This window comes from Nicotiana tomentosiformis, chromosome 9, assembly GCF_000390325.3.
Source record: "Nicotiana tomentosiformis chromosome 9, ASM39032v3, whole genome shotgun sequence".
Taxonomy (NCBI): domain Eukaryota; kingdom Viridiplantae; phylum Streptophyta; class Magnoliopsida; order Solanales; family Solanaceae; genus Nicotiana; species Nicotiana tomentosiformis.
The window spans coordinates 90,375,109-90,392,519 of NC_090820.1; the positions used below are offsets into that span (position 1 = coordinate 90,375,109).

The 17,411-nt window shown below is 38.6% G+C and overlaps 1 protein-coding gene across 1 annotated transcript; it reads right to left on the minus strand.

The window, feature by feature from the left end:
• Nucleotides 1-413: 413 nt before the first annotated feature.
• LOC104111969 (protein AE7-like 1) lies at nt 414-17,166 on the minus strand. Its single transcript, XM_070185737.1, has 5 exons — nt 16,805-17,166; nt 16,278-16,381; nt 15,161-15,260; nt 1,431-1,476; nt 414-895 (listed from the first exon to the last, which is right to left on the minus strand). The coding sequence occupies exons 1-5, from the start codon at nt 16,907-16,909 to the stop codon at nt 795-797; spliced, it is 456 nt and encodes a 151-aa protein (XP_070041838.1). The 5' UTR covers nt 16,910-17,166; the 3' UTR covers nt 414-794.
• Between the last annotated feature and the right edge of the window lie 245 nt (nt 17,167-17,411).

Below are 17,411 nucleotides of genomic sequence, written 5' to 3' on the forward strand. Positions count from 1 at the left end.
AATTATTATGAGACGATATGGCATAGTTCGCAATGAATGACAATTCATTTATAAATCTATGTATTGATAAGAGATCAATATCGATTAATATAAAAAATAAGATATAGCTTCTTTGTAATATGAAGGGACCACGAGAAATATATACATCAGATGACAAGATTGCACAAGTCAGAAGACTTGCTAAAAGAACTCAATACTTTAGACTCAAAAGTTTTCTTGGAGAAGTTATAAACTGGAGACTAGTTGCAAAAGTTACAATTGCAGATCTTTTCTCTTTAAACTAATACTGCCGGAGCTAGCTCTTCAATTATGGGTTCACTCGAACCCGAACCCAATAGCTTTAGTCCAAATAATGTATTTGTCTTAAGAAATCAATTGACTATCTACAAATTATTAATTTAGAACCCAGTAAATTAAAAAAACTAAAATCTTGAATCCATAAACTTCAAATCATGGCACCGCCTCTAAGTATATCGTAAATAATTGCCGATGCATTGTCATATTCTACAAATTTTGCCCACACAAAGAACAGGCACCATTGTCACTAGGTAAATTTTACAAACTTTTAAAGGTAGCTTCCATCTAGTGTTTACTCACATGGAAAGCATCTTACATACGTTCGTCGGCCTCAAGGCACATTGCAAGTAGACTTGCTTGAATTACAGATTGATCACTGCTCCTTGTTTCAGCGTGTTTGAATCTCGTAGAACATATCCCCATGTCCAGATGGCATTTGTTAAAGCTAGGTAGACCGACTATACAGTTTGTTAGGAAATGAAAACATACTAGTTCTTTTAAAGCTCACTCGAATAGAGGCACTCATCAACAAGCTGGCGAAGATTCGGGTTCTCCATGGCAGCAGCAACCCGTTCTTTATCATTCAACTGCTTGTTAACTGCAAGAGAATGGTAATAGAAAATGTTTAAGATTGAAGTGTTTTACTTAAGAAGCTGAACCAATTCTAGAAGTTCTGAAGCTCAGAGAGGAATTTATATTTAGTGCTACATTGGCATACATCAGGAAACATAAATACTGCTTTCCGATGCTCCAGCATTTGCTCTGTTGTCCCAGAATCAGCATGCCATAGACAACTGCACAGAGCTTATATGATTTCCTTGGTAGAATAGAATGTATTTTGCAAGTTAACTTGTCATGGCCTGTTTTGTCTTCGTGAACAGACTCACTAGTCCGTATTTTCAACTCAGTGGAGAAGGTAATAAGTCATAACACAAGGATAGAAAGATTTGTCAACCCCCATTTATCAGATCGTACTATAAATGGGAAGCATCCATGTTTAACGATTCAATGAAGCTAATAACAGACGAATTCAGTCAGGACTTGTATTGCAGCAATTAAAAATTAAATTTCCACCAATAAAATTTAAAAAGTCAAATTCAAAAAAATAATGAGGTACTCTAAATTAACTCTACCTGAGTCTTCATCCGCATGAGATCCAGGAGCCACTTTTATATCTACCTGTCACACCACAAAAATAAGCACTTCAGAGGAAATCAAACATAGAAGTTGTGCAGATCTGAATCACTATAGTTGTGCACCTTGTCGTAGAAGTCAATCTTAGAATAGCACGATCTTAATTATCTTCCAGGACTCATCGAATGCAGCGAACATAATTTGAGGAGAGCTTATGATGTATATAATAAAAGCAATCATTATCACAATGACCTATCATTGTATTTTGTTTTTTGTTTATTATGTTTTCAAGTTAAAGATAAAATCTTATCTATTATATGAGAGTCCTAATTATGTGAAAAGCTCTAACGGGGATTCAGAACTCCTATTATTAATAAGATCTTAATATACTTTGTGTAGACCACTTGAAAACTTGAGGATGAACTTTATGAATAGATCTCTCTATCTCCCCTTTAACTTTCTTTTTAATCTTCTTGAGAAGGTAAGAATCTCTCCTCTTCACCTGCTCACTACCTATCTGATTTCTTCCTCTTAACCCTCTCCAATCTTTTTTCTGATAACTGTGGTGTCTGGACTAGCTTGCGCACACCTCGACTAATTCCACGAGGTGCCAGCTACCTCCCACCATCACAGGTACCGGGTCTCTTAACTCTCTGCAATCAGCGGTTCATCCGGTGTTCCATATGTTAGATTTCAGCTCAGTCCAATTGGACAAAGATTTGACTTACGAGGAAGAGCCGGTGGCTATTCTAGCCCGGCAGGTCCGACAGTTGAGGTCAAAGAGTTATCCTTCAGTTCGGGTGCAATGGAGAGGCCAGCCGGTAAAGGCATCTACCTGGGAGTCCGAGTCGGACATGCGGAGTAAATATCCACACTTATTCACCAGCTCAGGTACTTTTTTTTCTAACTTCGTTCGAGGACGAACGGTTGCTTTAGAGGTGGAGAATGTGATGACCCAAAATATCATCTTTAAATTTAATAAGTAATTCTGTGTTCTAAGACCTCGAAAAGCACTATTTATCATTCCTCGACTTGCGTGCGCAGTCCGTATAATTTTCCGGAAAGTTTTTATGTAAAAAATGGATTAAAATGTGAAATAGAGCTTTAAAACTCAACTAAGTTGACTTTGGTCAACATTTTGAGCAAACGGACCCGGATCAGTGTTTTGACAATTCCGGTAGGTCCGTATCGTGATTTGGGACTTGGGCGTATACCCAGAATCGAATTCCGAAGTCCCTAACCCGAGATATGGAATTTTGATGAAAAATTAAAAGTTTGAAAGTTTAATGATTTCTAAGAAATTACTGATGTTGGATTTATTGACCCCGGGTCCGTATTTTGGTTCCGGAGCCTGGTATAGGTCCACTATAATATTTATGACTTGTCTGCCGAATTTGGTGAGAATCGGAGTTGATTTGACGTGATTCGGACGCCCGGTTGTAAAGATATAAGTTTTAAAGTTTTATTGAAAATTTCCTTTGATTTGGTGTCCGATTCGTAGTTCTTGGTGTTATTTTGGCGATTCGATTGCGCGAGCAAGTTCGTATGATGTTTTAGGACTTGAGTGCATGTTTGGTTTGGAGCCCCGAGGGCTCGGGTTGTTTTCGGGTGGTTAACAGATCATTTTTGGACTTGAGGAAACTGCAGAAACCTGCTTCTGGTTTCCTTCTTCGCGTTCGCGAGGGGAGTCTCGCGTTCGCGAAGAGCAAATTGGGGCTGGCACATTTTGTGCTTCGCGTTCGCGACAGAGAGAACGCGTTCACGAAGGCTTGGGATGCGAAGCTTCGCGTTCGCGATCGAAGCCTCGCGTTCGCGAAGGGAAAGAGACTGGCCAGGTCAATTGCCTTCGCGTGCCAAGCCAGGCAAGCTTCGCGTTCGCGAATTAGCCCTCGCGTTCGCGAAGAGTAAAAGTTGGACAGCACAAAGTTGTGCTTCGCGTTCGCGAGAGTACCTTCGCGAACGCGAAGGGTAAAAATCCCAGAAACAGAACTTAAGTTCTGGAAATGGGATTTCGACCCATTTTCAACTCCTTCCCATTTTTGAGTTCGGGTAAGGCGCTTTTTGGGCGATTTTCACGGGAAAACATTGGGGTAAGTGTTCCTTATCCTATATTGATTATATTTCATGATTCCATACTCGTTTATATCATGAATCCGTGAATTTATGGAAGAAAAATAAGATTTTTTTAAAATCTTCCAAAAACGAAAAATTAAGATTTGAAGGTCCATTTGATATCGGAATTGGACAAATTTTGTATGGTTGGACTCGTATCGGAACGGGTGTTCGGATTTCGCAAGTTTTTTCGGGATTTGAGACGTGGGTCCCACTGCCAAATATTTTAATGAATTTTGAATTTTTATCCGAAAAATTTGTAAATTCATATGGAATTAATTCCTATGATTCGTATTGAATATATCGAATTGTTTGTGAATAGATTTGAAGCTTTCGGAGGCAAATTTAAAAGAAAAAGTTGTGGTTGAATAATTGATTGGAATTTGCAAAGCGAGGTAAGTGTCGGGGTTAACCTTGATTTGAGGGAATAGAACCCTTAAATTATTTGTTATGTGAAATGCATGTGAACGACGTATAGGCGAGGTGACGGGTGTCTATACGTCGTCAAATTGACTGTTTGCCTACTTACTTGAAAAATCATAAATTGTTTTAAATCATGAATTAATTATTATAATAATTGTTTCTCTCCTATTCTTTGTCAAACATTAATCCTTGAATTCTTGCATTAATTGTTACATGCTATTTGAATTATGTGTCTTAATTGTTATTTGACATTTAGCATATTAAATATTAAACTGCCTATTTTCTCCCTGATTTCCATAATAATTTGCTATTTGTCATTGTTTGTTTCATAATTAAATCATAATTATTGTATGCTTGTTGTCTTATAGTTTTATATTAATTGTTGCATTTATTGAGAAAATTTCTTCTATAAGAATTGGTAAATGAATATGTTTGAGGAGCGGGTGCACGCCGCAACAGAATTGATTGAAATGGATATATATTGGAGGATCGGGTTGCACGCCGCAACAGACTTATTAAAAAGTCAATATTGGAGGATCGGGTTGCACGCCGCAACAGAATTATTAAAAAGTCTCTATATATACTTGATTGAAATAAATACATGATATACTTAATTAAAAGGAATATATTGGGAGAGCGGGTTGCACGCTGCAACAGAATTGAATGTGAATATATTGTTAGAGCGGGTTGCACGCTGCAACAGAATTGGTTGAAATAATAATGGATTATGACTGCTGAGTTGGCTTCAATTATTATAAATGAGTTACCTGATTTATTTCTATTATTTGTTGTTGTTATCAATATTGCGTACAGGTTAATGTAAGTGAACCGCCTTAGCCTCGTCACTACTTCGTCGAGGTTAGGCTCAGCACTTACCAGTACATGGGGTCGGTTGTACTGATACTACACTCTGCACTTCTTGTGCAGATTTTGGAGTTGGTCCCAGCGGCGTACCATAGACTTGCTCGGATTTCAGCTACCAGAGGAGACTTGAGGTATAACTGCATGGCGTCCGCAGTTCTGAAGTCCCCGTCTATTTTACTTTAGCTGTGTGTTTATTTCCAGACAGCTTTATTTATTCAGACATTTATTTGTATTTATTCTAGAAGCTCGTGCACTTGTGACACCAATTCTGGGATGGTATTTAGACACCATTATTTTTATGGATTATTTCACTATATTTCAAACTTTGCTTCCGCTTTTGTTTCCTTGATTATTAATAATTTAAAGATTGTTTAAAAATATGTTAATATTATTCTAACGTTGGCTTGCCTAGCAAGTGAAATGTTAGGCGTCATCACGGTCCAAAGATGGGAATTTCGGGTCGTGATAGTTGGTATCAGAGCACTAGGTTACATAGGTCTCACGAGTCACGAGCAAGCTTAGTAGAGTCTGAAGGATCGGTACGGAGACGTCTGTACTTATCTCTCAGAGGCTATGAAGTTTAGGAACAATATCACCTCTTTCATTCCTTATCGTGCGACATTGATTTTGCTTGAAACCTATATCTCACATTCCTTTGTATCTACTCGTGTATGACATTGCGCACTCAATATCAGTTGTGCGTCGACGGTTCGTGATGCCGCAGATGAATTACGAGGGAGCCAGAGATGCTTAAACATTGCCTCAACGTGTGATTCCGACTGAAGATGCGGACGTATAAAGAGATCACCCAGTGAATAATGTGGGGGGTGCAACGTACCTAGGAATCTGATTGATTTATACGAGTTGTGAAGGTTAGTATTGTGGACCATCGGACGTGATGAACTATGACTTCGCGCCGAGTGGGGGAGTCCACTATCAATGAATGGATTGCGAGTCATGTGTTATATCAGTTTTGGCCTGAAATGTATATATGTGGTACTGAAAGGTTCTTCCAAAATTTACATGTGTTTAAGGCCTGAGATCTTGTAGAGAATAAAGTTGGGACTTGCGGTATGTCCACCTCCGTAATAATCTTATACTTCAGTACCAAAGGAGTTAGAGAAACAACATTAAATTTACAGAAGGTCTACTCAGCGTGGACGTCACGGTTGCAGATTTTGGGGTGCTTCGGAGGAAGTACAATGGTTGACGAGATTCTGGACTATGTAGTTTATGCCAAAATTTGTCTGTATGGAGCTCTACTTTTGTGATCGTTGTGTATAAATAGGGGTAAGGGTTACCTCTGAGAAGAATCGAAGAGTATGTTAAGAAATGGGTCAGCTCAACAGTATTGAGTCAGCATGACAAAAGAAGAAATTGGTCTTGGGAGAGATAATTCTCCACAGGTGTCCGTGGCAAGCATATGAAGAGGGCAGACCAGTCAATACAACACCACCCACTTGGCTCGGTTCTCATAAATGCTTTTGAAAGAGTTTGTTTCCCGAACTCTCCGTAATGCATAGCGCATAGGGTTTGAACGATTGCGTCAGGTCACCATGACGGTGTCATAATATGCCACCGGGTTCAATAAGTTAGCCCGTCATATTCCTACTTTGCTTCCTACAGCCAGAGAGTGAGTCCACAGACTCATTAAAGGACTTTATTATGATCGTAAAATTTTGTATGACTCAGGAGCTGCAGACTAATACTTCATTTCTGCTAGTGGTAGAAATTGCCAAGATAAGGAGACCAAGAAGCTTCGAAGTTCTGGGGGATTCAGTGGATTCTACTGAAAAATCATTATGGCAGGGGCTCGGGCAGTCGGCCAGCCCAGTCCGCACATCGGATTACCCGGGGTGCTCCAGTAAGTTCTTTTAATGCACCACCTGCATGGGTTTCCTACGATGGTTATTCCAGTCATCTGGCACGGACTCAATATGAGCAGCCAAACCCGCAAAGGGGTTGTTATGAATACGGCGATACTAGGCACATCATGAGAAAATTGTCCCAAACTTGGGAGAGGCATATTTCATCAAAGCACTCAGGCTACGTGCCCCATTGCAGTTACTACACCACCCACACGACCAGTTAAGGGTGGAGAACAGGCGGGTAGAAGGCGTCCTAGAGGTGGAGACCCAGCCGTTATATTTGTTTTATGGTATGGTGGAGGTCGTTACTTCAGATGGTGTCGTTATAGGTACGACCTCAATTTAAAATAAAGGAATAATTTCCTTAACTTGATTCGGTTCTGAGTATCAAGACGAGTCCTCCTATTGTGCTCCACTTATGAGTGGGCTTCGTAATTCTATAATCTACTTATGTGTCTACTTCTGTTGGGAGGTTTTATGGAGATGACTACACCTATCATTCCATGATGGACTCTAATAAGATCTGTGAGGCTAAAGGTGCCTTTCTGGTACTTATTTCGGTAAGTTTTGATATAATTTACTGATAATTAATTACAAATTGTGAATTATATGCCCTACCAGTGTGGGGTTCATTATGTGTTGTGATTTTGTTTAATGAAAGTTATTTAAAAGGAGAATATGGAAAGTTTCGATTGGCAAGATGTGCATATTACTTGTGATTCAGAACTGAGGCCGAGGTCCTCGTATTTTAAAATAAATTGATATGTTTAAACCGGGCTATGAGCTGCGGTGGAAGTCATATAAGGACGAGATCCTTGTGATAAAAATTCTTGTGTTTAAATTCTCCCTAATGAAAATTAAATTTGTACTATAGTACTAATAGGGAGTCATGCCTGCTAGGCTTATTTGAAAAATATTCGTATGAAATTCTCTGTGCATACTTGCCAAATTCGTGTTGTAATATTGAGTTGTAACCTACGAGGTAGGTGCCCGCCCAGGTGGCGTTAAATGTGCGGGTAAATAATTATGAAGTCTTCATGCCTCGCATCTCGTTATTAGTATTGTGAAGGTTTGAAACGAGATTTTTTTTTGTTAACATGAAGTTAATTGACGATTCTGTAATTGATTATGAACAACTATTAAGACCAGATTGACCCAGAAAGGTGTCCCATTCAGATGGTCAGACGAGTATGAGTTGAGCTTTCAGAAGCTCAAAACCACTTTGACTACAGCGCTAGTGTCGGTATTACCCACAGGTTCAGGATCGTATACGGTATATTGTGACGCATCTCACATTGGGCTTGGTGCAGTATTAATGCAAGATGGCAAGGTAATTGTATATGCGTCGCGGTAGTTGAAAGTTCATGAGAAGAATTATCCTGTCCATGACTTAGAATTGGCAGCCATTGTTCATGCGCTGAAGATTTGGAGGCATTACTTCTACGGTGTCTCGTGTGAGGTATTTACTGATCATCGCAGCCTTCAGTATCTGTTCAAACAAAAAGATCTTAATTTGAGGCAGAAGAGATGGTTGGAGTTGTTGAAAGACTATGATATCACCATTTTGTATCACCCCGGAAAGGCCAATGTGGTGGTCGATGCTTTGAGTAAAAAGACTGTGAGTATGGGCGGTCTTGCGTAAATTCCGGTTGGTGAGAGGCCATTAGCTGCAAGTGTTCAGACTTTGGCTAATCAGTTCGTGAGGTTAGATGTTTCAGAACCCAGTCGGGTTCTAGCTTGCACAGTCGCTCGGTCTTCTTTATATGAGCGCATCAGAGAGAGGCAGTATGATGATCCTCATTTACTTGTCCTTAAGGACACGGTGCGGCACGGTGATGCCAAACAGGTTGTTGTGGGGGAAGATGGGGTTCTGCGAATGCAGGGTCGTATTTGTGTGCCTAATGTGGATGGGCTTCGTGAATTAATTCTTGAAGAAGCACACAGTTCCAGGTATTCTATTCATCCAGGTACCGCCAAAATGTATCAAGATTTGCGGCAACATTATTGGTGGAGAGAATGGAAAAGGATATAGTTGCATATGTAGCTCGGTGTCTGAATTGTCAGCAAATTAAGTACGAGCATCAGAGACCTGATGGTTTGCTTCAGAAGTTAGAAATTCCTGAGTGGAAGTGGGAGGGTATCACTATGGATTTTGTTGTTGGGCTCCCACGGACTTAGAGAAAATTTGACGCAGTTTGGGTCATTGTGGGCAGGTTGACCAAGTCAGCACATTTCATTCCAGTGGCAGTTACCTATTCTTCAGAGAGGTTAGCTGAAATTCACATTCGTGAGATTGTCCGCCTTCACGGTGTGCCCGTGTCTATTATTTCAGATTGAGGTACGCAGTTTACCTCACATTTCTGGAGGGCTGTACAGCGTGAGTTAGGCACGCGGGTGGAGTTGAGTACAACATTTCATCCACAGACAGACGGACAGTCAGAGCGCACTATTCAGATATTGGAAGATATGCTCCGCGCTTGTGTTATGGACTTGGGAGGTTCTTGGGATCATTTCTTGCCACTTGCGGAGTTTGCTTATAATAATAGCTACCAGTCGAGCATTCAGATGGCTCCATATGAGGCATTATACGGAAGGCGATGCCAATCGCCAGTTGGTTGGTTTGAACCGGGAGAGGCTCGGTTGTTGGGTACCGATTTGGTACAGGATGCCTTGGATAAGGTCAAGATTATTCAGGATCGACTTCGCACAGCTCAGTCTAAGCAAAAGAGTTATGCCGACCGTAAAGTTCGTGATATTGCATTCACGGTTGGAGAAAGAATATTGCTCCGGGTTTCACATATGAAAGGTGTAATGAGGTTCGGAAAGAAGGGTAAGTTGAGCCCTAGGTATATCGTACCCTTTGAAATTCTTGAAAGGATGGGCGAAGTAGCCTACAGGCTTGCATTACCACCTAGTTTATCAGCGGTTCATCCGGTGTTCCATGTGTCTATGCTCCGGAAATATCATGGTGATCCGTCCCATGTGTTAGATTTCAACTCAGTCCAATTGGACAAAGATTTGACTTACAAGGAAGAGTCGGTGGCTATTCTAGCCCGACATGTCCGACAGTTGAGGTCAAAGAGTTATCCTTCAGTTCGGGTGCAATGGAGAGGTCAGCCGGTAGAGGCATCTACCTGGGAGTCCGAGTCGGACATGCGGAGTAAATATCCACACTTATTCACCAGCTCAGGTACTTTTTTTCTAACTCTGTTCGAGGACGAACGGTTGTTTTAGAGGTGGAGAATGTGATGACCCAAAATGTCATCTTTAAATTTAATAAGTAATTCTATGTTCTAAGACCTCGAAAAGCACAATTTATCATTCCTCGACTTGCGTGCGCAGTCCGTACAATTTTCCGAAAAGTTTTTATGTGAAAAATGGATTAAAATGTGAAATAGAGCTTTAAAACTCAACTAAGTTGACTTTGGTCAACATTTTGAGCAAATGGACCCGGATCAGTGTTTTGACAATTCCGGTAGGTCCGTATCGTGATTTGGGACTTGGGCGTATGCCCGGAATCGAATTCCGAGGTTCCTAGTCCGAGATCTGGAATTTTGATGAAAAATTAAAAGCTTGAAAGCTTAATGATTTCTAAGAAATTACTGATGTTGGATTTATTGACCTCGGGTCCGTATTTTGGTTCCGGAGCCCGGTATAGGTCCACTATAATATTTATGACTTGTCTGCCGAATTTGGTGAGAATCGGAGTTGATTTGACGTGATTCGGACGCCCGGTTGTAAAGATATAAGTTTTAAAGTTTTCTTGAAAATTTCCTTTGATTTGGTGTCCGATTCGTAGTTCTTGGTGTTATTTTGGCGATTCGATCGCGCGAGCAAGTTCGTATGATGTTTTAGGACTTGGGTGCATGTTTGGTTTGGAGCCCCGAGGGCTCGGGTTGGTTTCGGGTGGTTAATGGATCATTTTTGGACTTGAGGAAACTGCAGAAACCTGCTTTTGGTTTCCTTCTTCGCGTTCGCGAGGGGAGTCTCGCGTTCGCGAAGAGCAAATTGGGGCTGGCACATTTTGTGCTTCGCGTTCGCGACAGAGAGAACGCGTTCGCGAATGCTTGGGATGCGAAACTTCGCGTTCGCGATCTAAGCCTCGCGTTCGCGAAGGGAAAGAGACTGGCCAGGTCAATTGCTTTCGCGTTTGCGAAGGGCATCTCGCGTTCGCGAAGGCCAAGCCAGGCAAGCTTCGCGTTCGCGAAGAGTAAAAGTTGGACAACACAAAGTTGTGCTTCGCGTTCGCGAGAGTACCTTCGCGAACGCGAAGGGATCCCAGAAACAAAACTTAAGTTCTGGAAATAGGGTTTCGACCCATTTTCAACTCCTTCCCATTTTTTAGCTCGGGTAAGGCGATTTTCACGGGAAAACATTGGGGTAAGTGTTCCTTATCCTATGTTGATTATATTTCATGATTCCATACTCGTTTATATCATGAATCCGTGAATTTATGGAAGAAAAATAAGAGTTTTCTAAAATCTTCCAAAAACGAAAAATTAAAATTTGAAGGCCCATTTGATATCGGAATTGGACAAATTTTGTATTGTTGAACTCGTATCGGAACTGGTGTTCGAATTTCGCGAGTTTTTTCGGAATTTGAGACGTGGGTCCCACTGCCGAATATTTTAATGAATTTTGAATTTTTATCCGAAAAATTTGTAAATTCATATGGAATTAATTCCTATGATTCGTATTAAATATATCGAATTGTTTGTGAATACATTTGAAGCTTTCGGAGGCAAATTTAAAAGAAAAAGCTGTGGTTGAATAATTGATTGGAATTTGCAAAGCGAGGTAAGTGTCGGGGTTAACCTTGATTTGAGGGAATAGAACCCTTAAATTATTTGTTATGTGAAATGCATGTGAACGACGTATAGGCGAGGTGACGAGTGTCTATACATCGTCAAATTGACTGTTTGCCTACTTACTTGAAAAATCATAAATTGTTTTAAATCATGAATTAATTATTATAATAATTGTTTCTCTCCTATTCTTTGTCAAACATTAATCCTTGAATTCTTGCATTAATTGTTACATGCTATTTGAATTATGTGTCTTAATTGTTATTTGACATTTAACATATTAAATATTAAACTGCATATTTTCTCCCTGATTTCCATAATAATTTGCTATTTGTCATTGTTTGTTTCATAATTAAATCATAATTATTGTATGCTTGTTGTCTTATAGTTTTATATTAATTGTTGCATTTATCGGGAAAATTTCTTCTATAAGAATTGGTAAATGAATATGTTTGAGGAGCGGGTGCACGCCGCAACAGAATTGATTGAAATGGATATATATTGGAGGATCGGGTTGCACGCCGCAACAGACTTATTAAAAAGTCAATATTGGAGGATCGGGTTGCACGCCGCAACAGACTTATTAAAAAGTCAATATTGGAGGATCGGGTTGCACGCCGCAACAGACTTATTAAAAAGTCAATATTGGAGGATCGGGTTGCACGCCGCAACAGACTTATTAAAAAGTCAATATTGGGGGATCGAATTGCACGCCGCAACAGACTTATTTAAAAGTCTATATATAAACTTGATTGAAATAAATACATGACAAACTTGATTAAAAGAAATATATTGGGAGAGCGGGTTGCACGCTGCAACATAATTGAATGTGAATATATTGTGAGAGCGGGTTGCACGCTGCAACAGAATTTATGGAAATGATAATTGGTTATAACTGCTGAGTTGGCTTCAACCATTATAAATGAGTTACCTGATTTATTTCTATTATTGATGTTGTTACTAATATTGCGTACAGGTTAATGTAAGTGAACCGCCTTAGCCTCGTCACTACTTCGTCGAGGTTAGGCTCAGCACTTACCAGTACATGGGGTCGGTTGTACTGATACTACACTCTGCACTTCTTGTGCAGATTTTGGAGTTGGTCCCAGCGGCGTACCATAGACTTGCTCGGATTTCAGCTACCAGAGGAGACTTGAGGTATAACTGCATGGCGTCCGCAGTTCTGAAGTCCCCGTCTATTTTACTTTAGCTGTGTGTTTATTTCCATACAGCTTTATTTATACAGACATTTATTTGTATTTATTCTAGAAGCTCGTGCACTTGTGACACCAATTCTGGGATGGTATTTAGACACCGTTATTTTTATGTATTATTTCACTATATTTCAAACTTTGCTTCCGCTTTTGTTTCCTTGATTATTAATAATTTAAAGATTGTTTAAAAATTTGTTAATATTATTCTAACGTTGGCTTGCCTAGCAAGTGAAATGTTAGGCGCCATCACGGTCCGAAGGTGAAAATTTCGGGTCGTGACATACATCATCCTTTGGTGTCAATGTCCATGTTCTTTTTCCTAATCATGATCAACTCTTAAACACATCAGCTAACCTGAAAATATAAAGTGAATACTTCAAAAGATTTACTAGATTAAGATTTAAGCAAATTTATTATCATCTCAGCTCTTTATCTCCCTCTCTGTAGAACCCTGGTCAAAAATGAAGATTTCAGTATTATGCTTGCCATTGATTGTCAGATATATTCTTCTTTCCTACATTGGTAGTTTGAACATATACGTGAATAAGTGGAAGGATCAACCATCATATGATAATCAACGGGGACACTTCATTAATCTGTATCTTTTGTGGTTGCACCAACTTTCCAGTTATTGGAATTTGGAGTCGAATTTTTTTAGGGAAAGATTTAGATGAAAGATATCATTATCAATATTTTGTGTCGTTATCTTTGATTTTATTTACAATCATCCTTCAATTAAAGCTAATCTTTTATACATTAGGTAGAGATAGTTTAATCTTTTCATTAGAGACGATAAGAGTTCTAAATTGTAGATCCTCCTTATCCTATAAATAAGACCCTTATATACTTCAAGTAATATCCTCATGCTAAGTTGCTCGGACACGGGTGCAGGTGTCCGACACGGGTGCGGATCTAGAGGTCGGATCTTTCAAGATGTAAATTTTAAGATTCGGGGATACAGATCCTAGTACGGATACGGGTGCGGGGATCCGGCTAAAAATAATTAAAATATATATAAATCTCTCTAATTTATGAGAAATTTTGTGGAATACTTACGTATAGCTTGTAAAGTGTGGATTTCCTTTTTATTCTCAAGTTGTAGATAAGTAAAAGATTGATTTCCTAGATAAGATATGTTATTCTTCAAATTTACCCTAGTTTTAGTTCTGATTTCGGTAATCAAATTGTATCTCGTCTCGAATTTTTCGATCCGTCGTGGTCAAAGTACCCAAAATTGTTTGACCAGATCCGGTACGGATCCCATACCCACACCCATACTAGTGTCGTGTCGACACGGGTGCGACACCTAAACTGCCATGTAGGAGCAACTTAGTCCTCATGCACTTCGTTCGGTTTGGAAAAACCTGAGGAATGAACATGTTATGAATTGATAGCCTTTACTCTCTCTTTGCTCCTCTCTTTTCCTCTATCTCTCCTCTTACGTTTTTTAAAAACCTTTCCTATTTCTACTCTACCTATCCCATATACTTTTCTAGCACTCCATAAGCTTCTTCAATCAATATAATTTTTTAATCTTTAACGAAAGATGTTGGTGTAGACTTAACTCTTCCACGATTTCCACTGTTCCACACCAGAAGATATTAAGTCACTCTCATCAAACTTCGAAATCTCGGCATAGCAAATATATATAGCAGATGGCAAACCTGTAATAAGTGCTGGCTTCTTATCATGCCACTCAATCTCTATCAGCACTTAAAGTACAGACAATCTAGTTATAATTTCAAGCATGAAGAAACTACAACTAGTGATAACTGATAAAGTGTGAGACTTTGTTAAGACATAAACTAATGTTTAGAAATTAGAACAAAAAATTAATAACCAACTAACTATCAGAAAAAAAACTAATAAGTAACTAACAAATAGGAAGCATGTTGAATGACCAAATTAGAAAGGAGAAGAAACTGTTTAGACTTTTCAGAAGGTAACCATGATAAAGTACAGGTACAACTTATCAGGTCAGCTAATTGATCTAGAAGGAAGTTAGCATAATCATAGTAGTTCACAATTGTGACAATACAACTAAAGTTTTGTGGGACGTCTTAGGATTTATAAGGAAAATTATAATATAAATTCTTAATGACAGAAGCGAGACTTCGAAATATTTAGATGAGAGTAAAAGTGATTTTTTTGTTATTCTTGCAAGTATTTATTGCAGGATGCTCCTTGAAAATAGAATTATACCAGTATGCTCTTTCCCAGTTATATGCAGTTATGCACACACCATTTTACCCTGCTCGTTCGAATCCATACATTCCTTTACTCGTTAAAATAGCAGTCCTTTGCTAAGCATATGCGAGATGTTTCAGAGAAGTCTCAAAACTAGATATTTTTACTCAGACTAGTCAAGTCAAATAGACTACCGTAAATGCCCAATATATAACAGAACCTTTACTGCGATCAAAGTCAGATTAAGGAACACCACCTTGAAATGAGGAGGGAAGCAATTCTTCAACTTCTCTCTCAAACAAAGGCCAATCACAGTTGCCATGCTACAATGCTGGATGGTTGGGGTGAAAGTAATCCTATGAACAATAAGAAAAAGTAGAATACGCAAAACCAACATGAGTTAGGAAAGTTAGGAATAATTTGTTACTAGTTTATTGCTTTCTTTTAAGGTTTTACAAAACATGGTATATAGCATCCATTTAATATGCATGGAGATTAGCTGGTTCTTAGTAATATATATGGGATTGAAAAGAGTGATGCTTTCACAGGTAAAAGATGGCAAAGAATCAGTGCAGACAACTCCATTGTGTCTATCTATTACGGACATTTTGCTGAAAAAGGAAAAAACAGCTTTTTAAGCGAGAGTCCAAGTTATAAAGTTAAAAGCTGTTTTGGCTCTACTGTGGGGGGTCTTTTCTGTTGTTTCTTCTTGATTGACAACATTGCTCTTTATAAAAGCATATTCATATTCTAGTAAATTGCTTAGGTATCTAGTATATTTGCTACTCATGTTAGTGAGCCAGGTAACTTTTAACAGGAATGATTAAGCATGTTAGAAATCATTGCACATAAGTATGTACGTTCTGGTAAATCTGTTGTCAAATAATTCCAGAGAGTGAAAAGTGAACTAGAATCGAGCAACCAAGCTTAACTCAGAATACGTGGAATCATATCGCAGACCTGCTAGAGTGAAATCAGGGAGGTAAAACTCCATCCGAAAATGTTAACTCAATAGAGCTCGACCTCCCATCAAATATATGGCTTAATTGTTCACCTCTAAACAATGAGCCCAAAAATCTGACTCCAAAAATACACGGGATTTTCAACAGTGATTAAAATTTCAATCGCCATTCGCCAACCAGCGAAGATAAATTATATGACTAACTCGAATTTTACATGAGTCACCAATCAGCTAATTGAACACGATATAGATAAAATTTTCCATTTTCCTCCCTTATACATATATATAGATAAATCAAACTATATGTCCGCGCTTACTTATCAACAAAAAGAATACACAAGCAATATGTTTTTTTTGGATAATAATAATTAATAAACAAGCAGATAAGGTCATAAGTCAGTATTGAACATACAGAATGCGTCCAAGCTTCTCGTCAACAGTAATGGACTCTTCGGAGAGCACACTCAGCTGCTCTAACGAATACGGATGCTCTGGATCTCTTATATCCCTTACGAAATGTATTAAAATTTTCAAAATCAAGGATCACTTCAAATTCAACCACAGTAAATTGATAAACAATTAACTCACACGAAAATATCCGTAAATCCAAATTAAGATAATTAAAAAAAACAGAAACCTAAATCAGCTTACTGCATCAAAATACCTGATTTCTCCTTTTCTTCTTATACTCTTTGTAGAAAATTTCGAACTAAAAACGACGTAGTTTGAAATACTAGCAGTTACAAGAGGATCATACTAAATTCAGACATTTGAACAATGAAAATTCATCATTTAAATTTCATATAAAAAACTAAAATAAACATACTAAATGAAATAGCTACTTAAATTTATTTTAATGTTATTCTCGTACAAGTAGAAAATTCCAAACTAAAACGACGTAGTTTAGGAATTGCAGGCACGAGCTCGGGAAAAAAGGATATCATAAATGTCGAGAGCATCAACGGCGTGATGATCTTCAGGGCGAGCGATCCTCTCCTTTTTGGCGTGAACCACTGGATTTGCATTTATCAGTCCCAAAGTCATCTCCTTTTCTCTCAGTCTGAACCTCTGATGATGCTGAAGCTAAACAAATATAGAAAGTTTTTTTTTTACCTCTGATGATACTGAAGAAGAAAGTCTTTTTTTATGATTTACACCCGATATTATTGTAACCAGACTAAATTCAGATTCGTGTAACGTAAAACAAGGCAATTTTATATTTCGGGCTCGAACCCATATTTAGGACTCCAACACAAAAGCTCTAATTAAAGATAAAGAAATACCTAACATTTCGGTAATTCTAATTGAGTATATGGAAGAAAGTTAAATACTCCATCGTCTAATTGCGTACAAAGTTCACGGACTCGCTAGTCGTCAAATCAGCGGTGCATTTTCTAGTCAAAAAGTTGTCCACTAGTGGCGGCACACGTAACATTCAAGTCGCCTCATCGTTGTAAAGATTATTTTAGTTACTTAATCGTCCACTATAGATAACTGTATGTCATAATCCATTAAATTACATTAATAGTGGATTAACATGTAAAAT

What these genes read in the sequence shown, in the direction of transcription:
- LOC104111969 (XM_070185737.1), bottom strand. Translation starts at nt 16,909, where the DNA reads ATGACTTTGGGACTGATAAATGCAAATCCAGTGGTTCACGCCAAAAAG. An exon ending in GAGAAGCTTGGACGCATTCT is followed by an intron (nt 15,261 to 16,277) that starts GTATGTTCAATA and finishes TATTGTTCATAG; the next exon opens with GATTACTTTCACCCCAACCA. An exon ending in TCATGCGGATGAAGACTCAG is followed by an intron (nt 896 to 1,430) that starts GTAGAGTTAATT and finishes ATTCTCTTGCAG; the next exon opens with TTAACAAGCAGTTGAATGAT.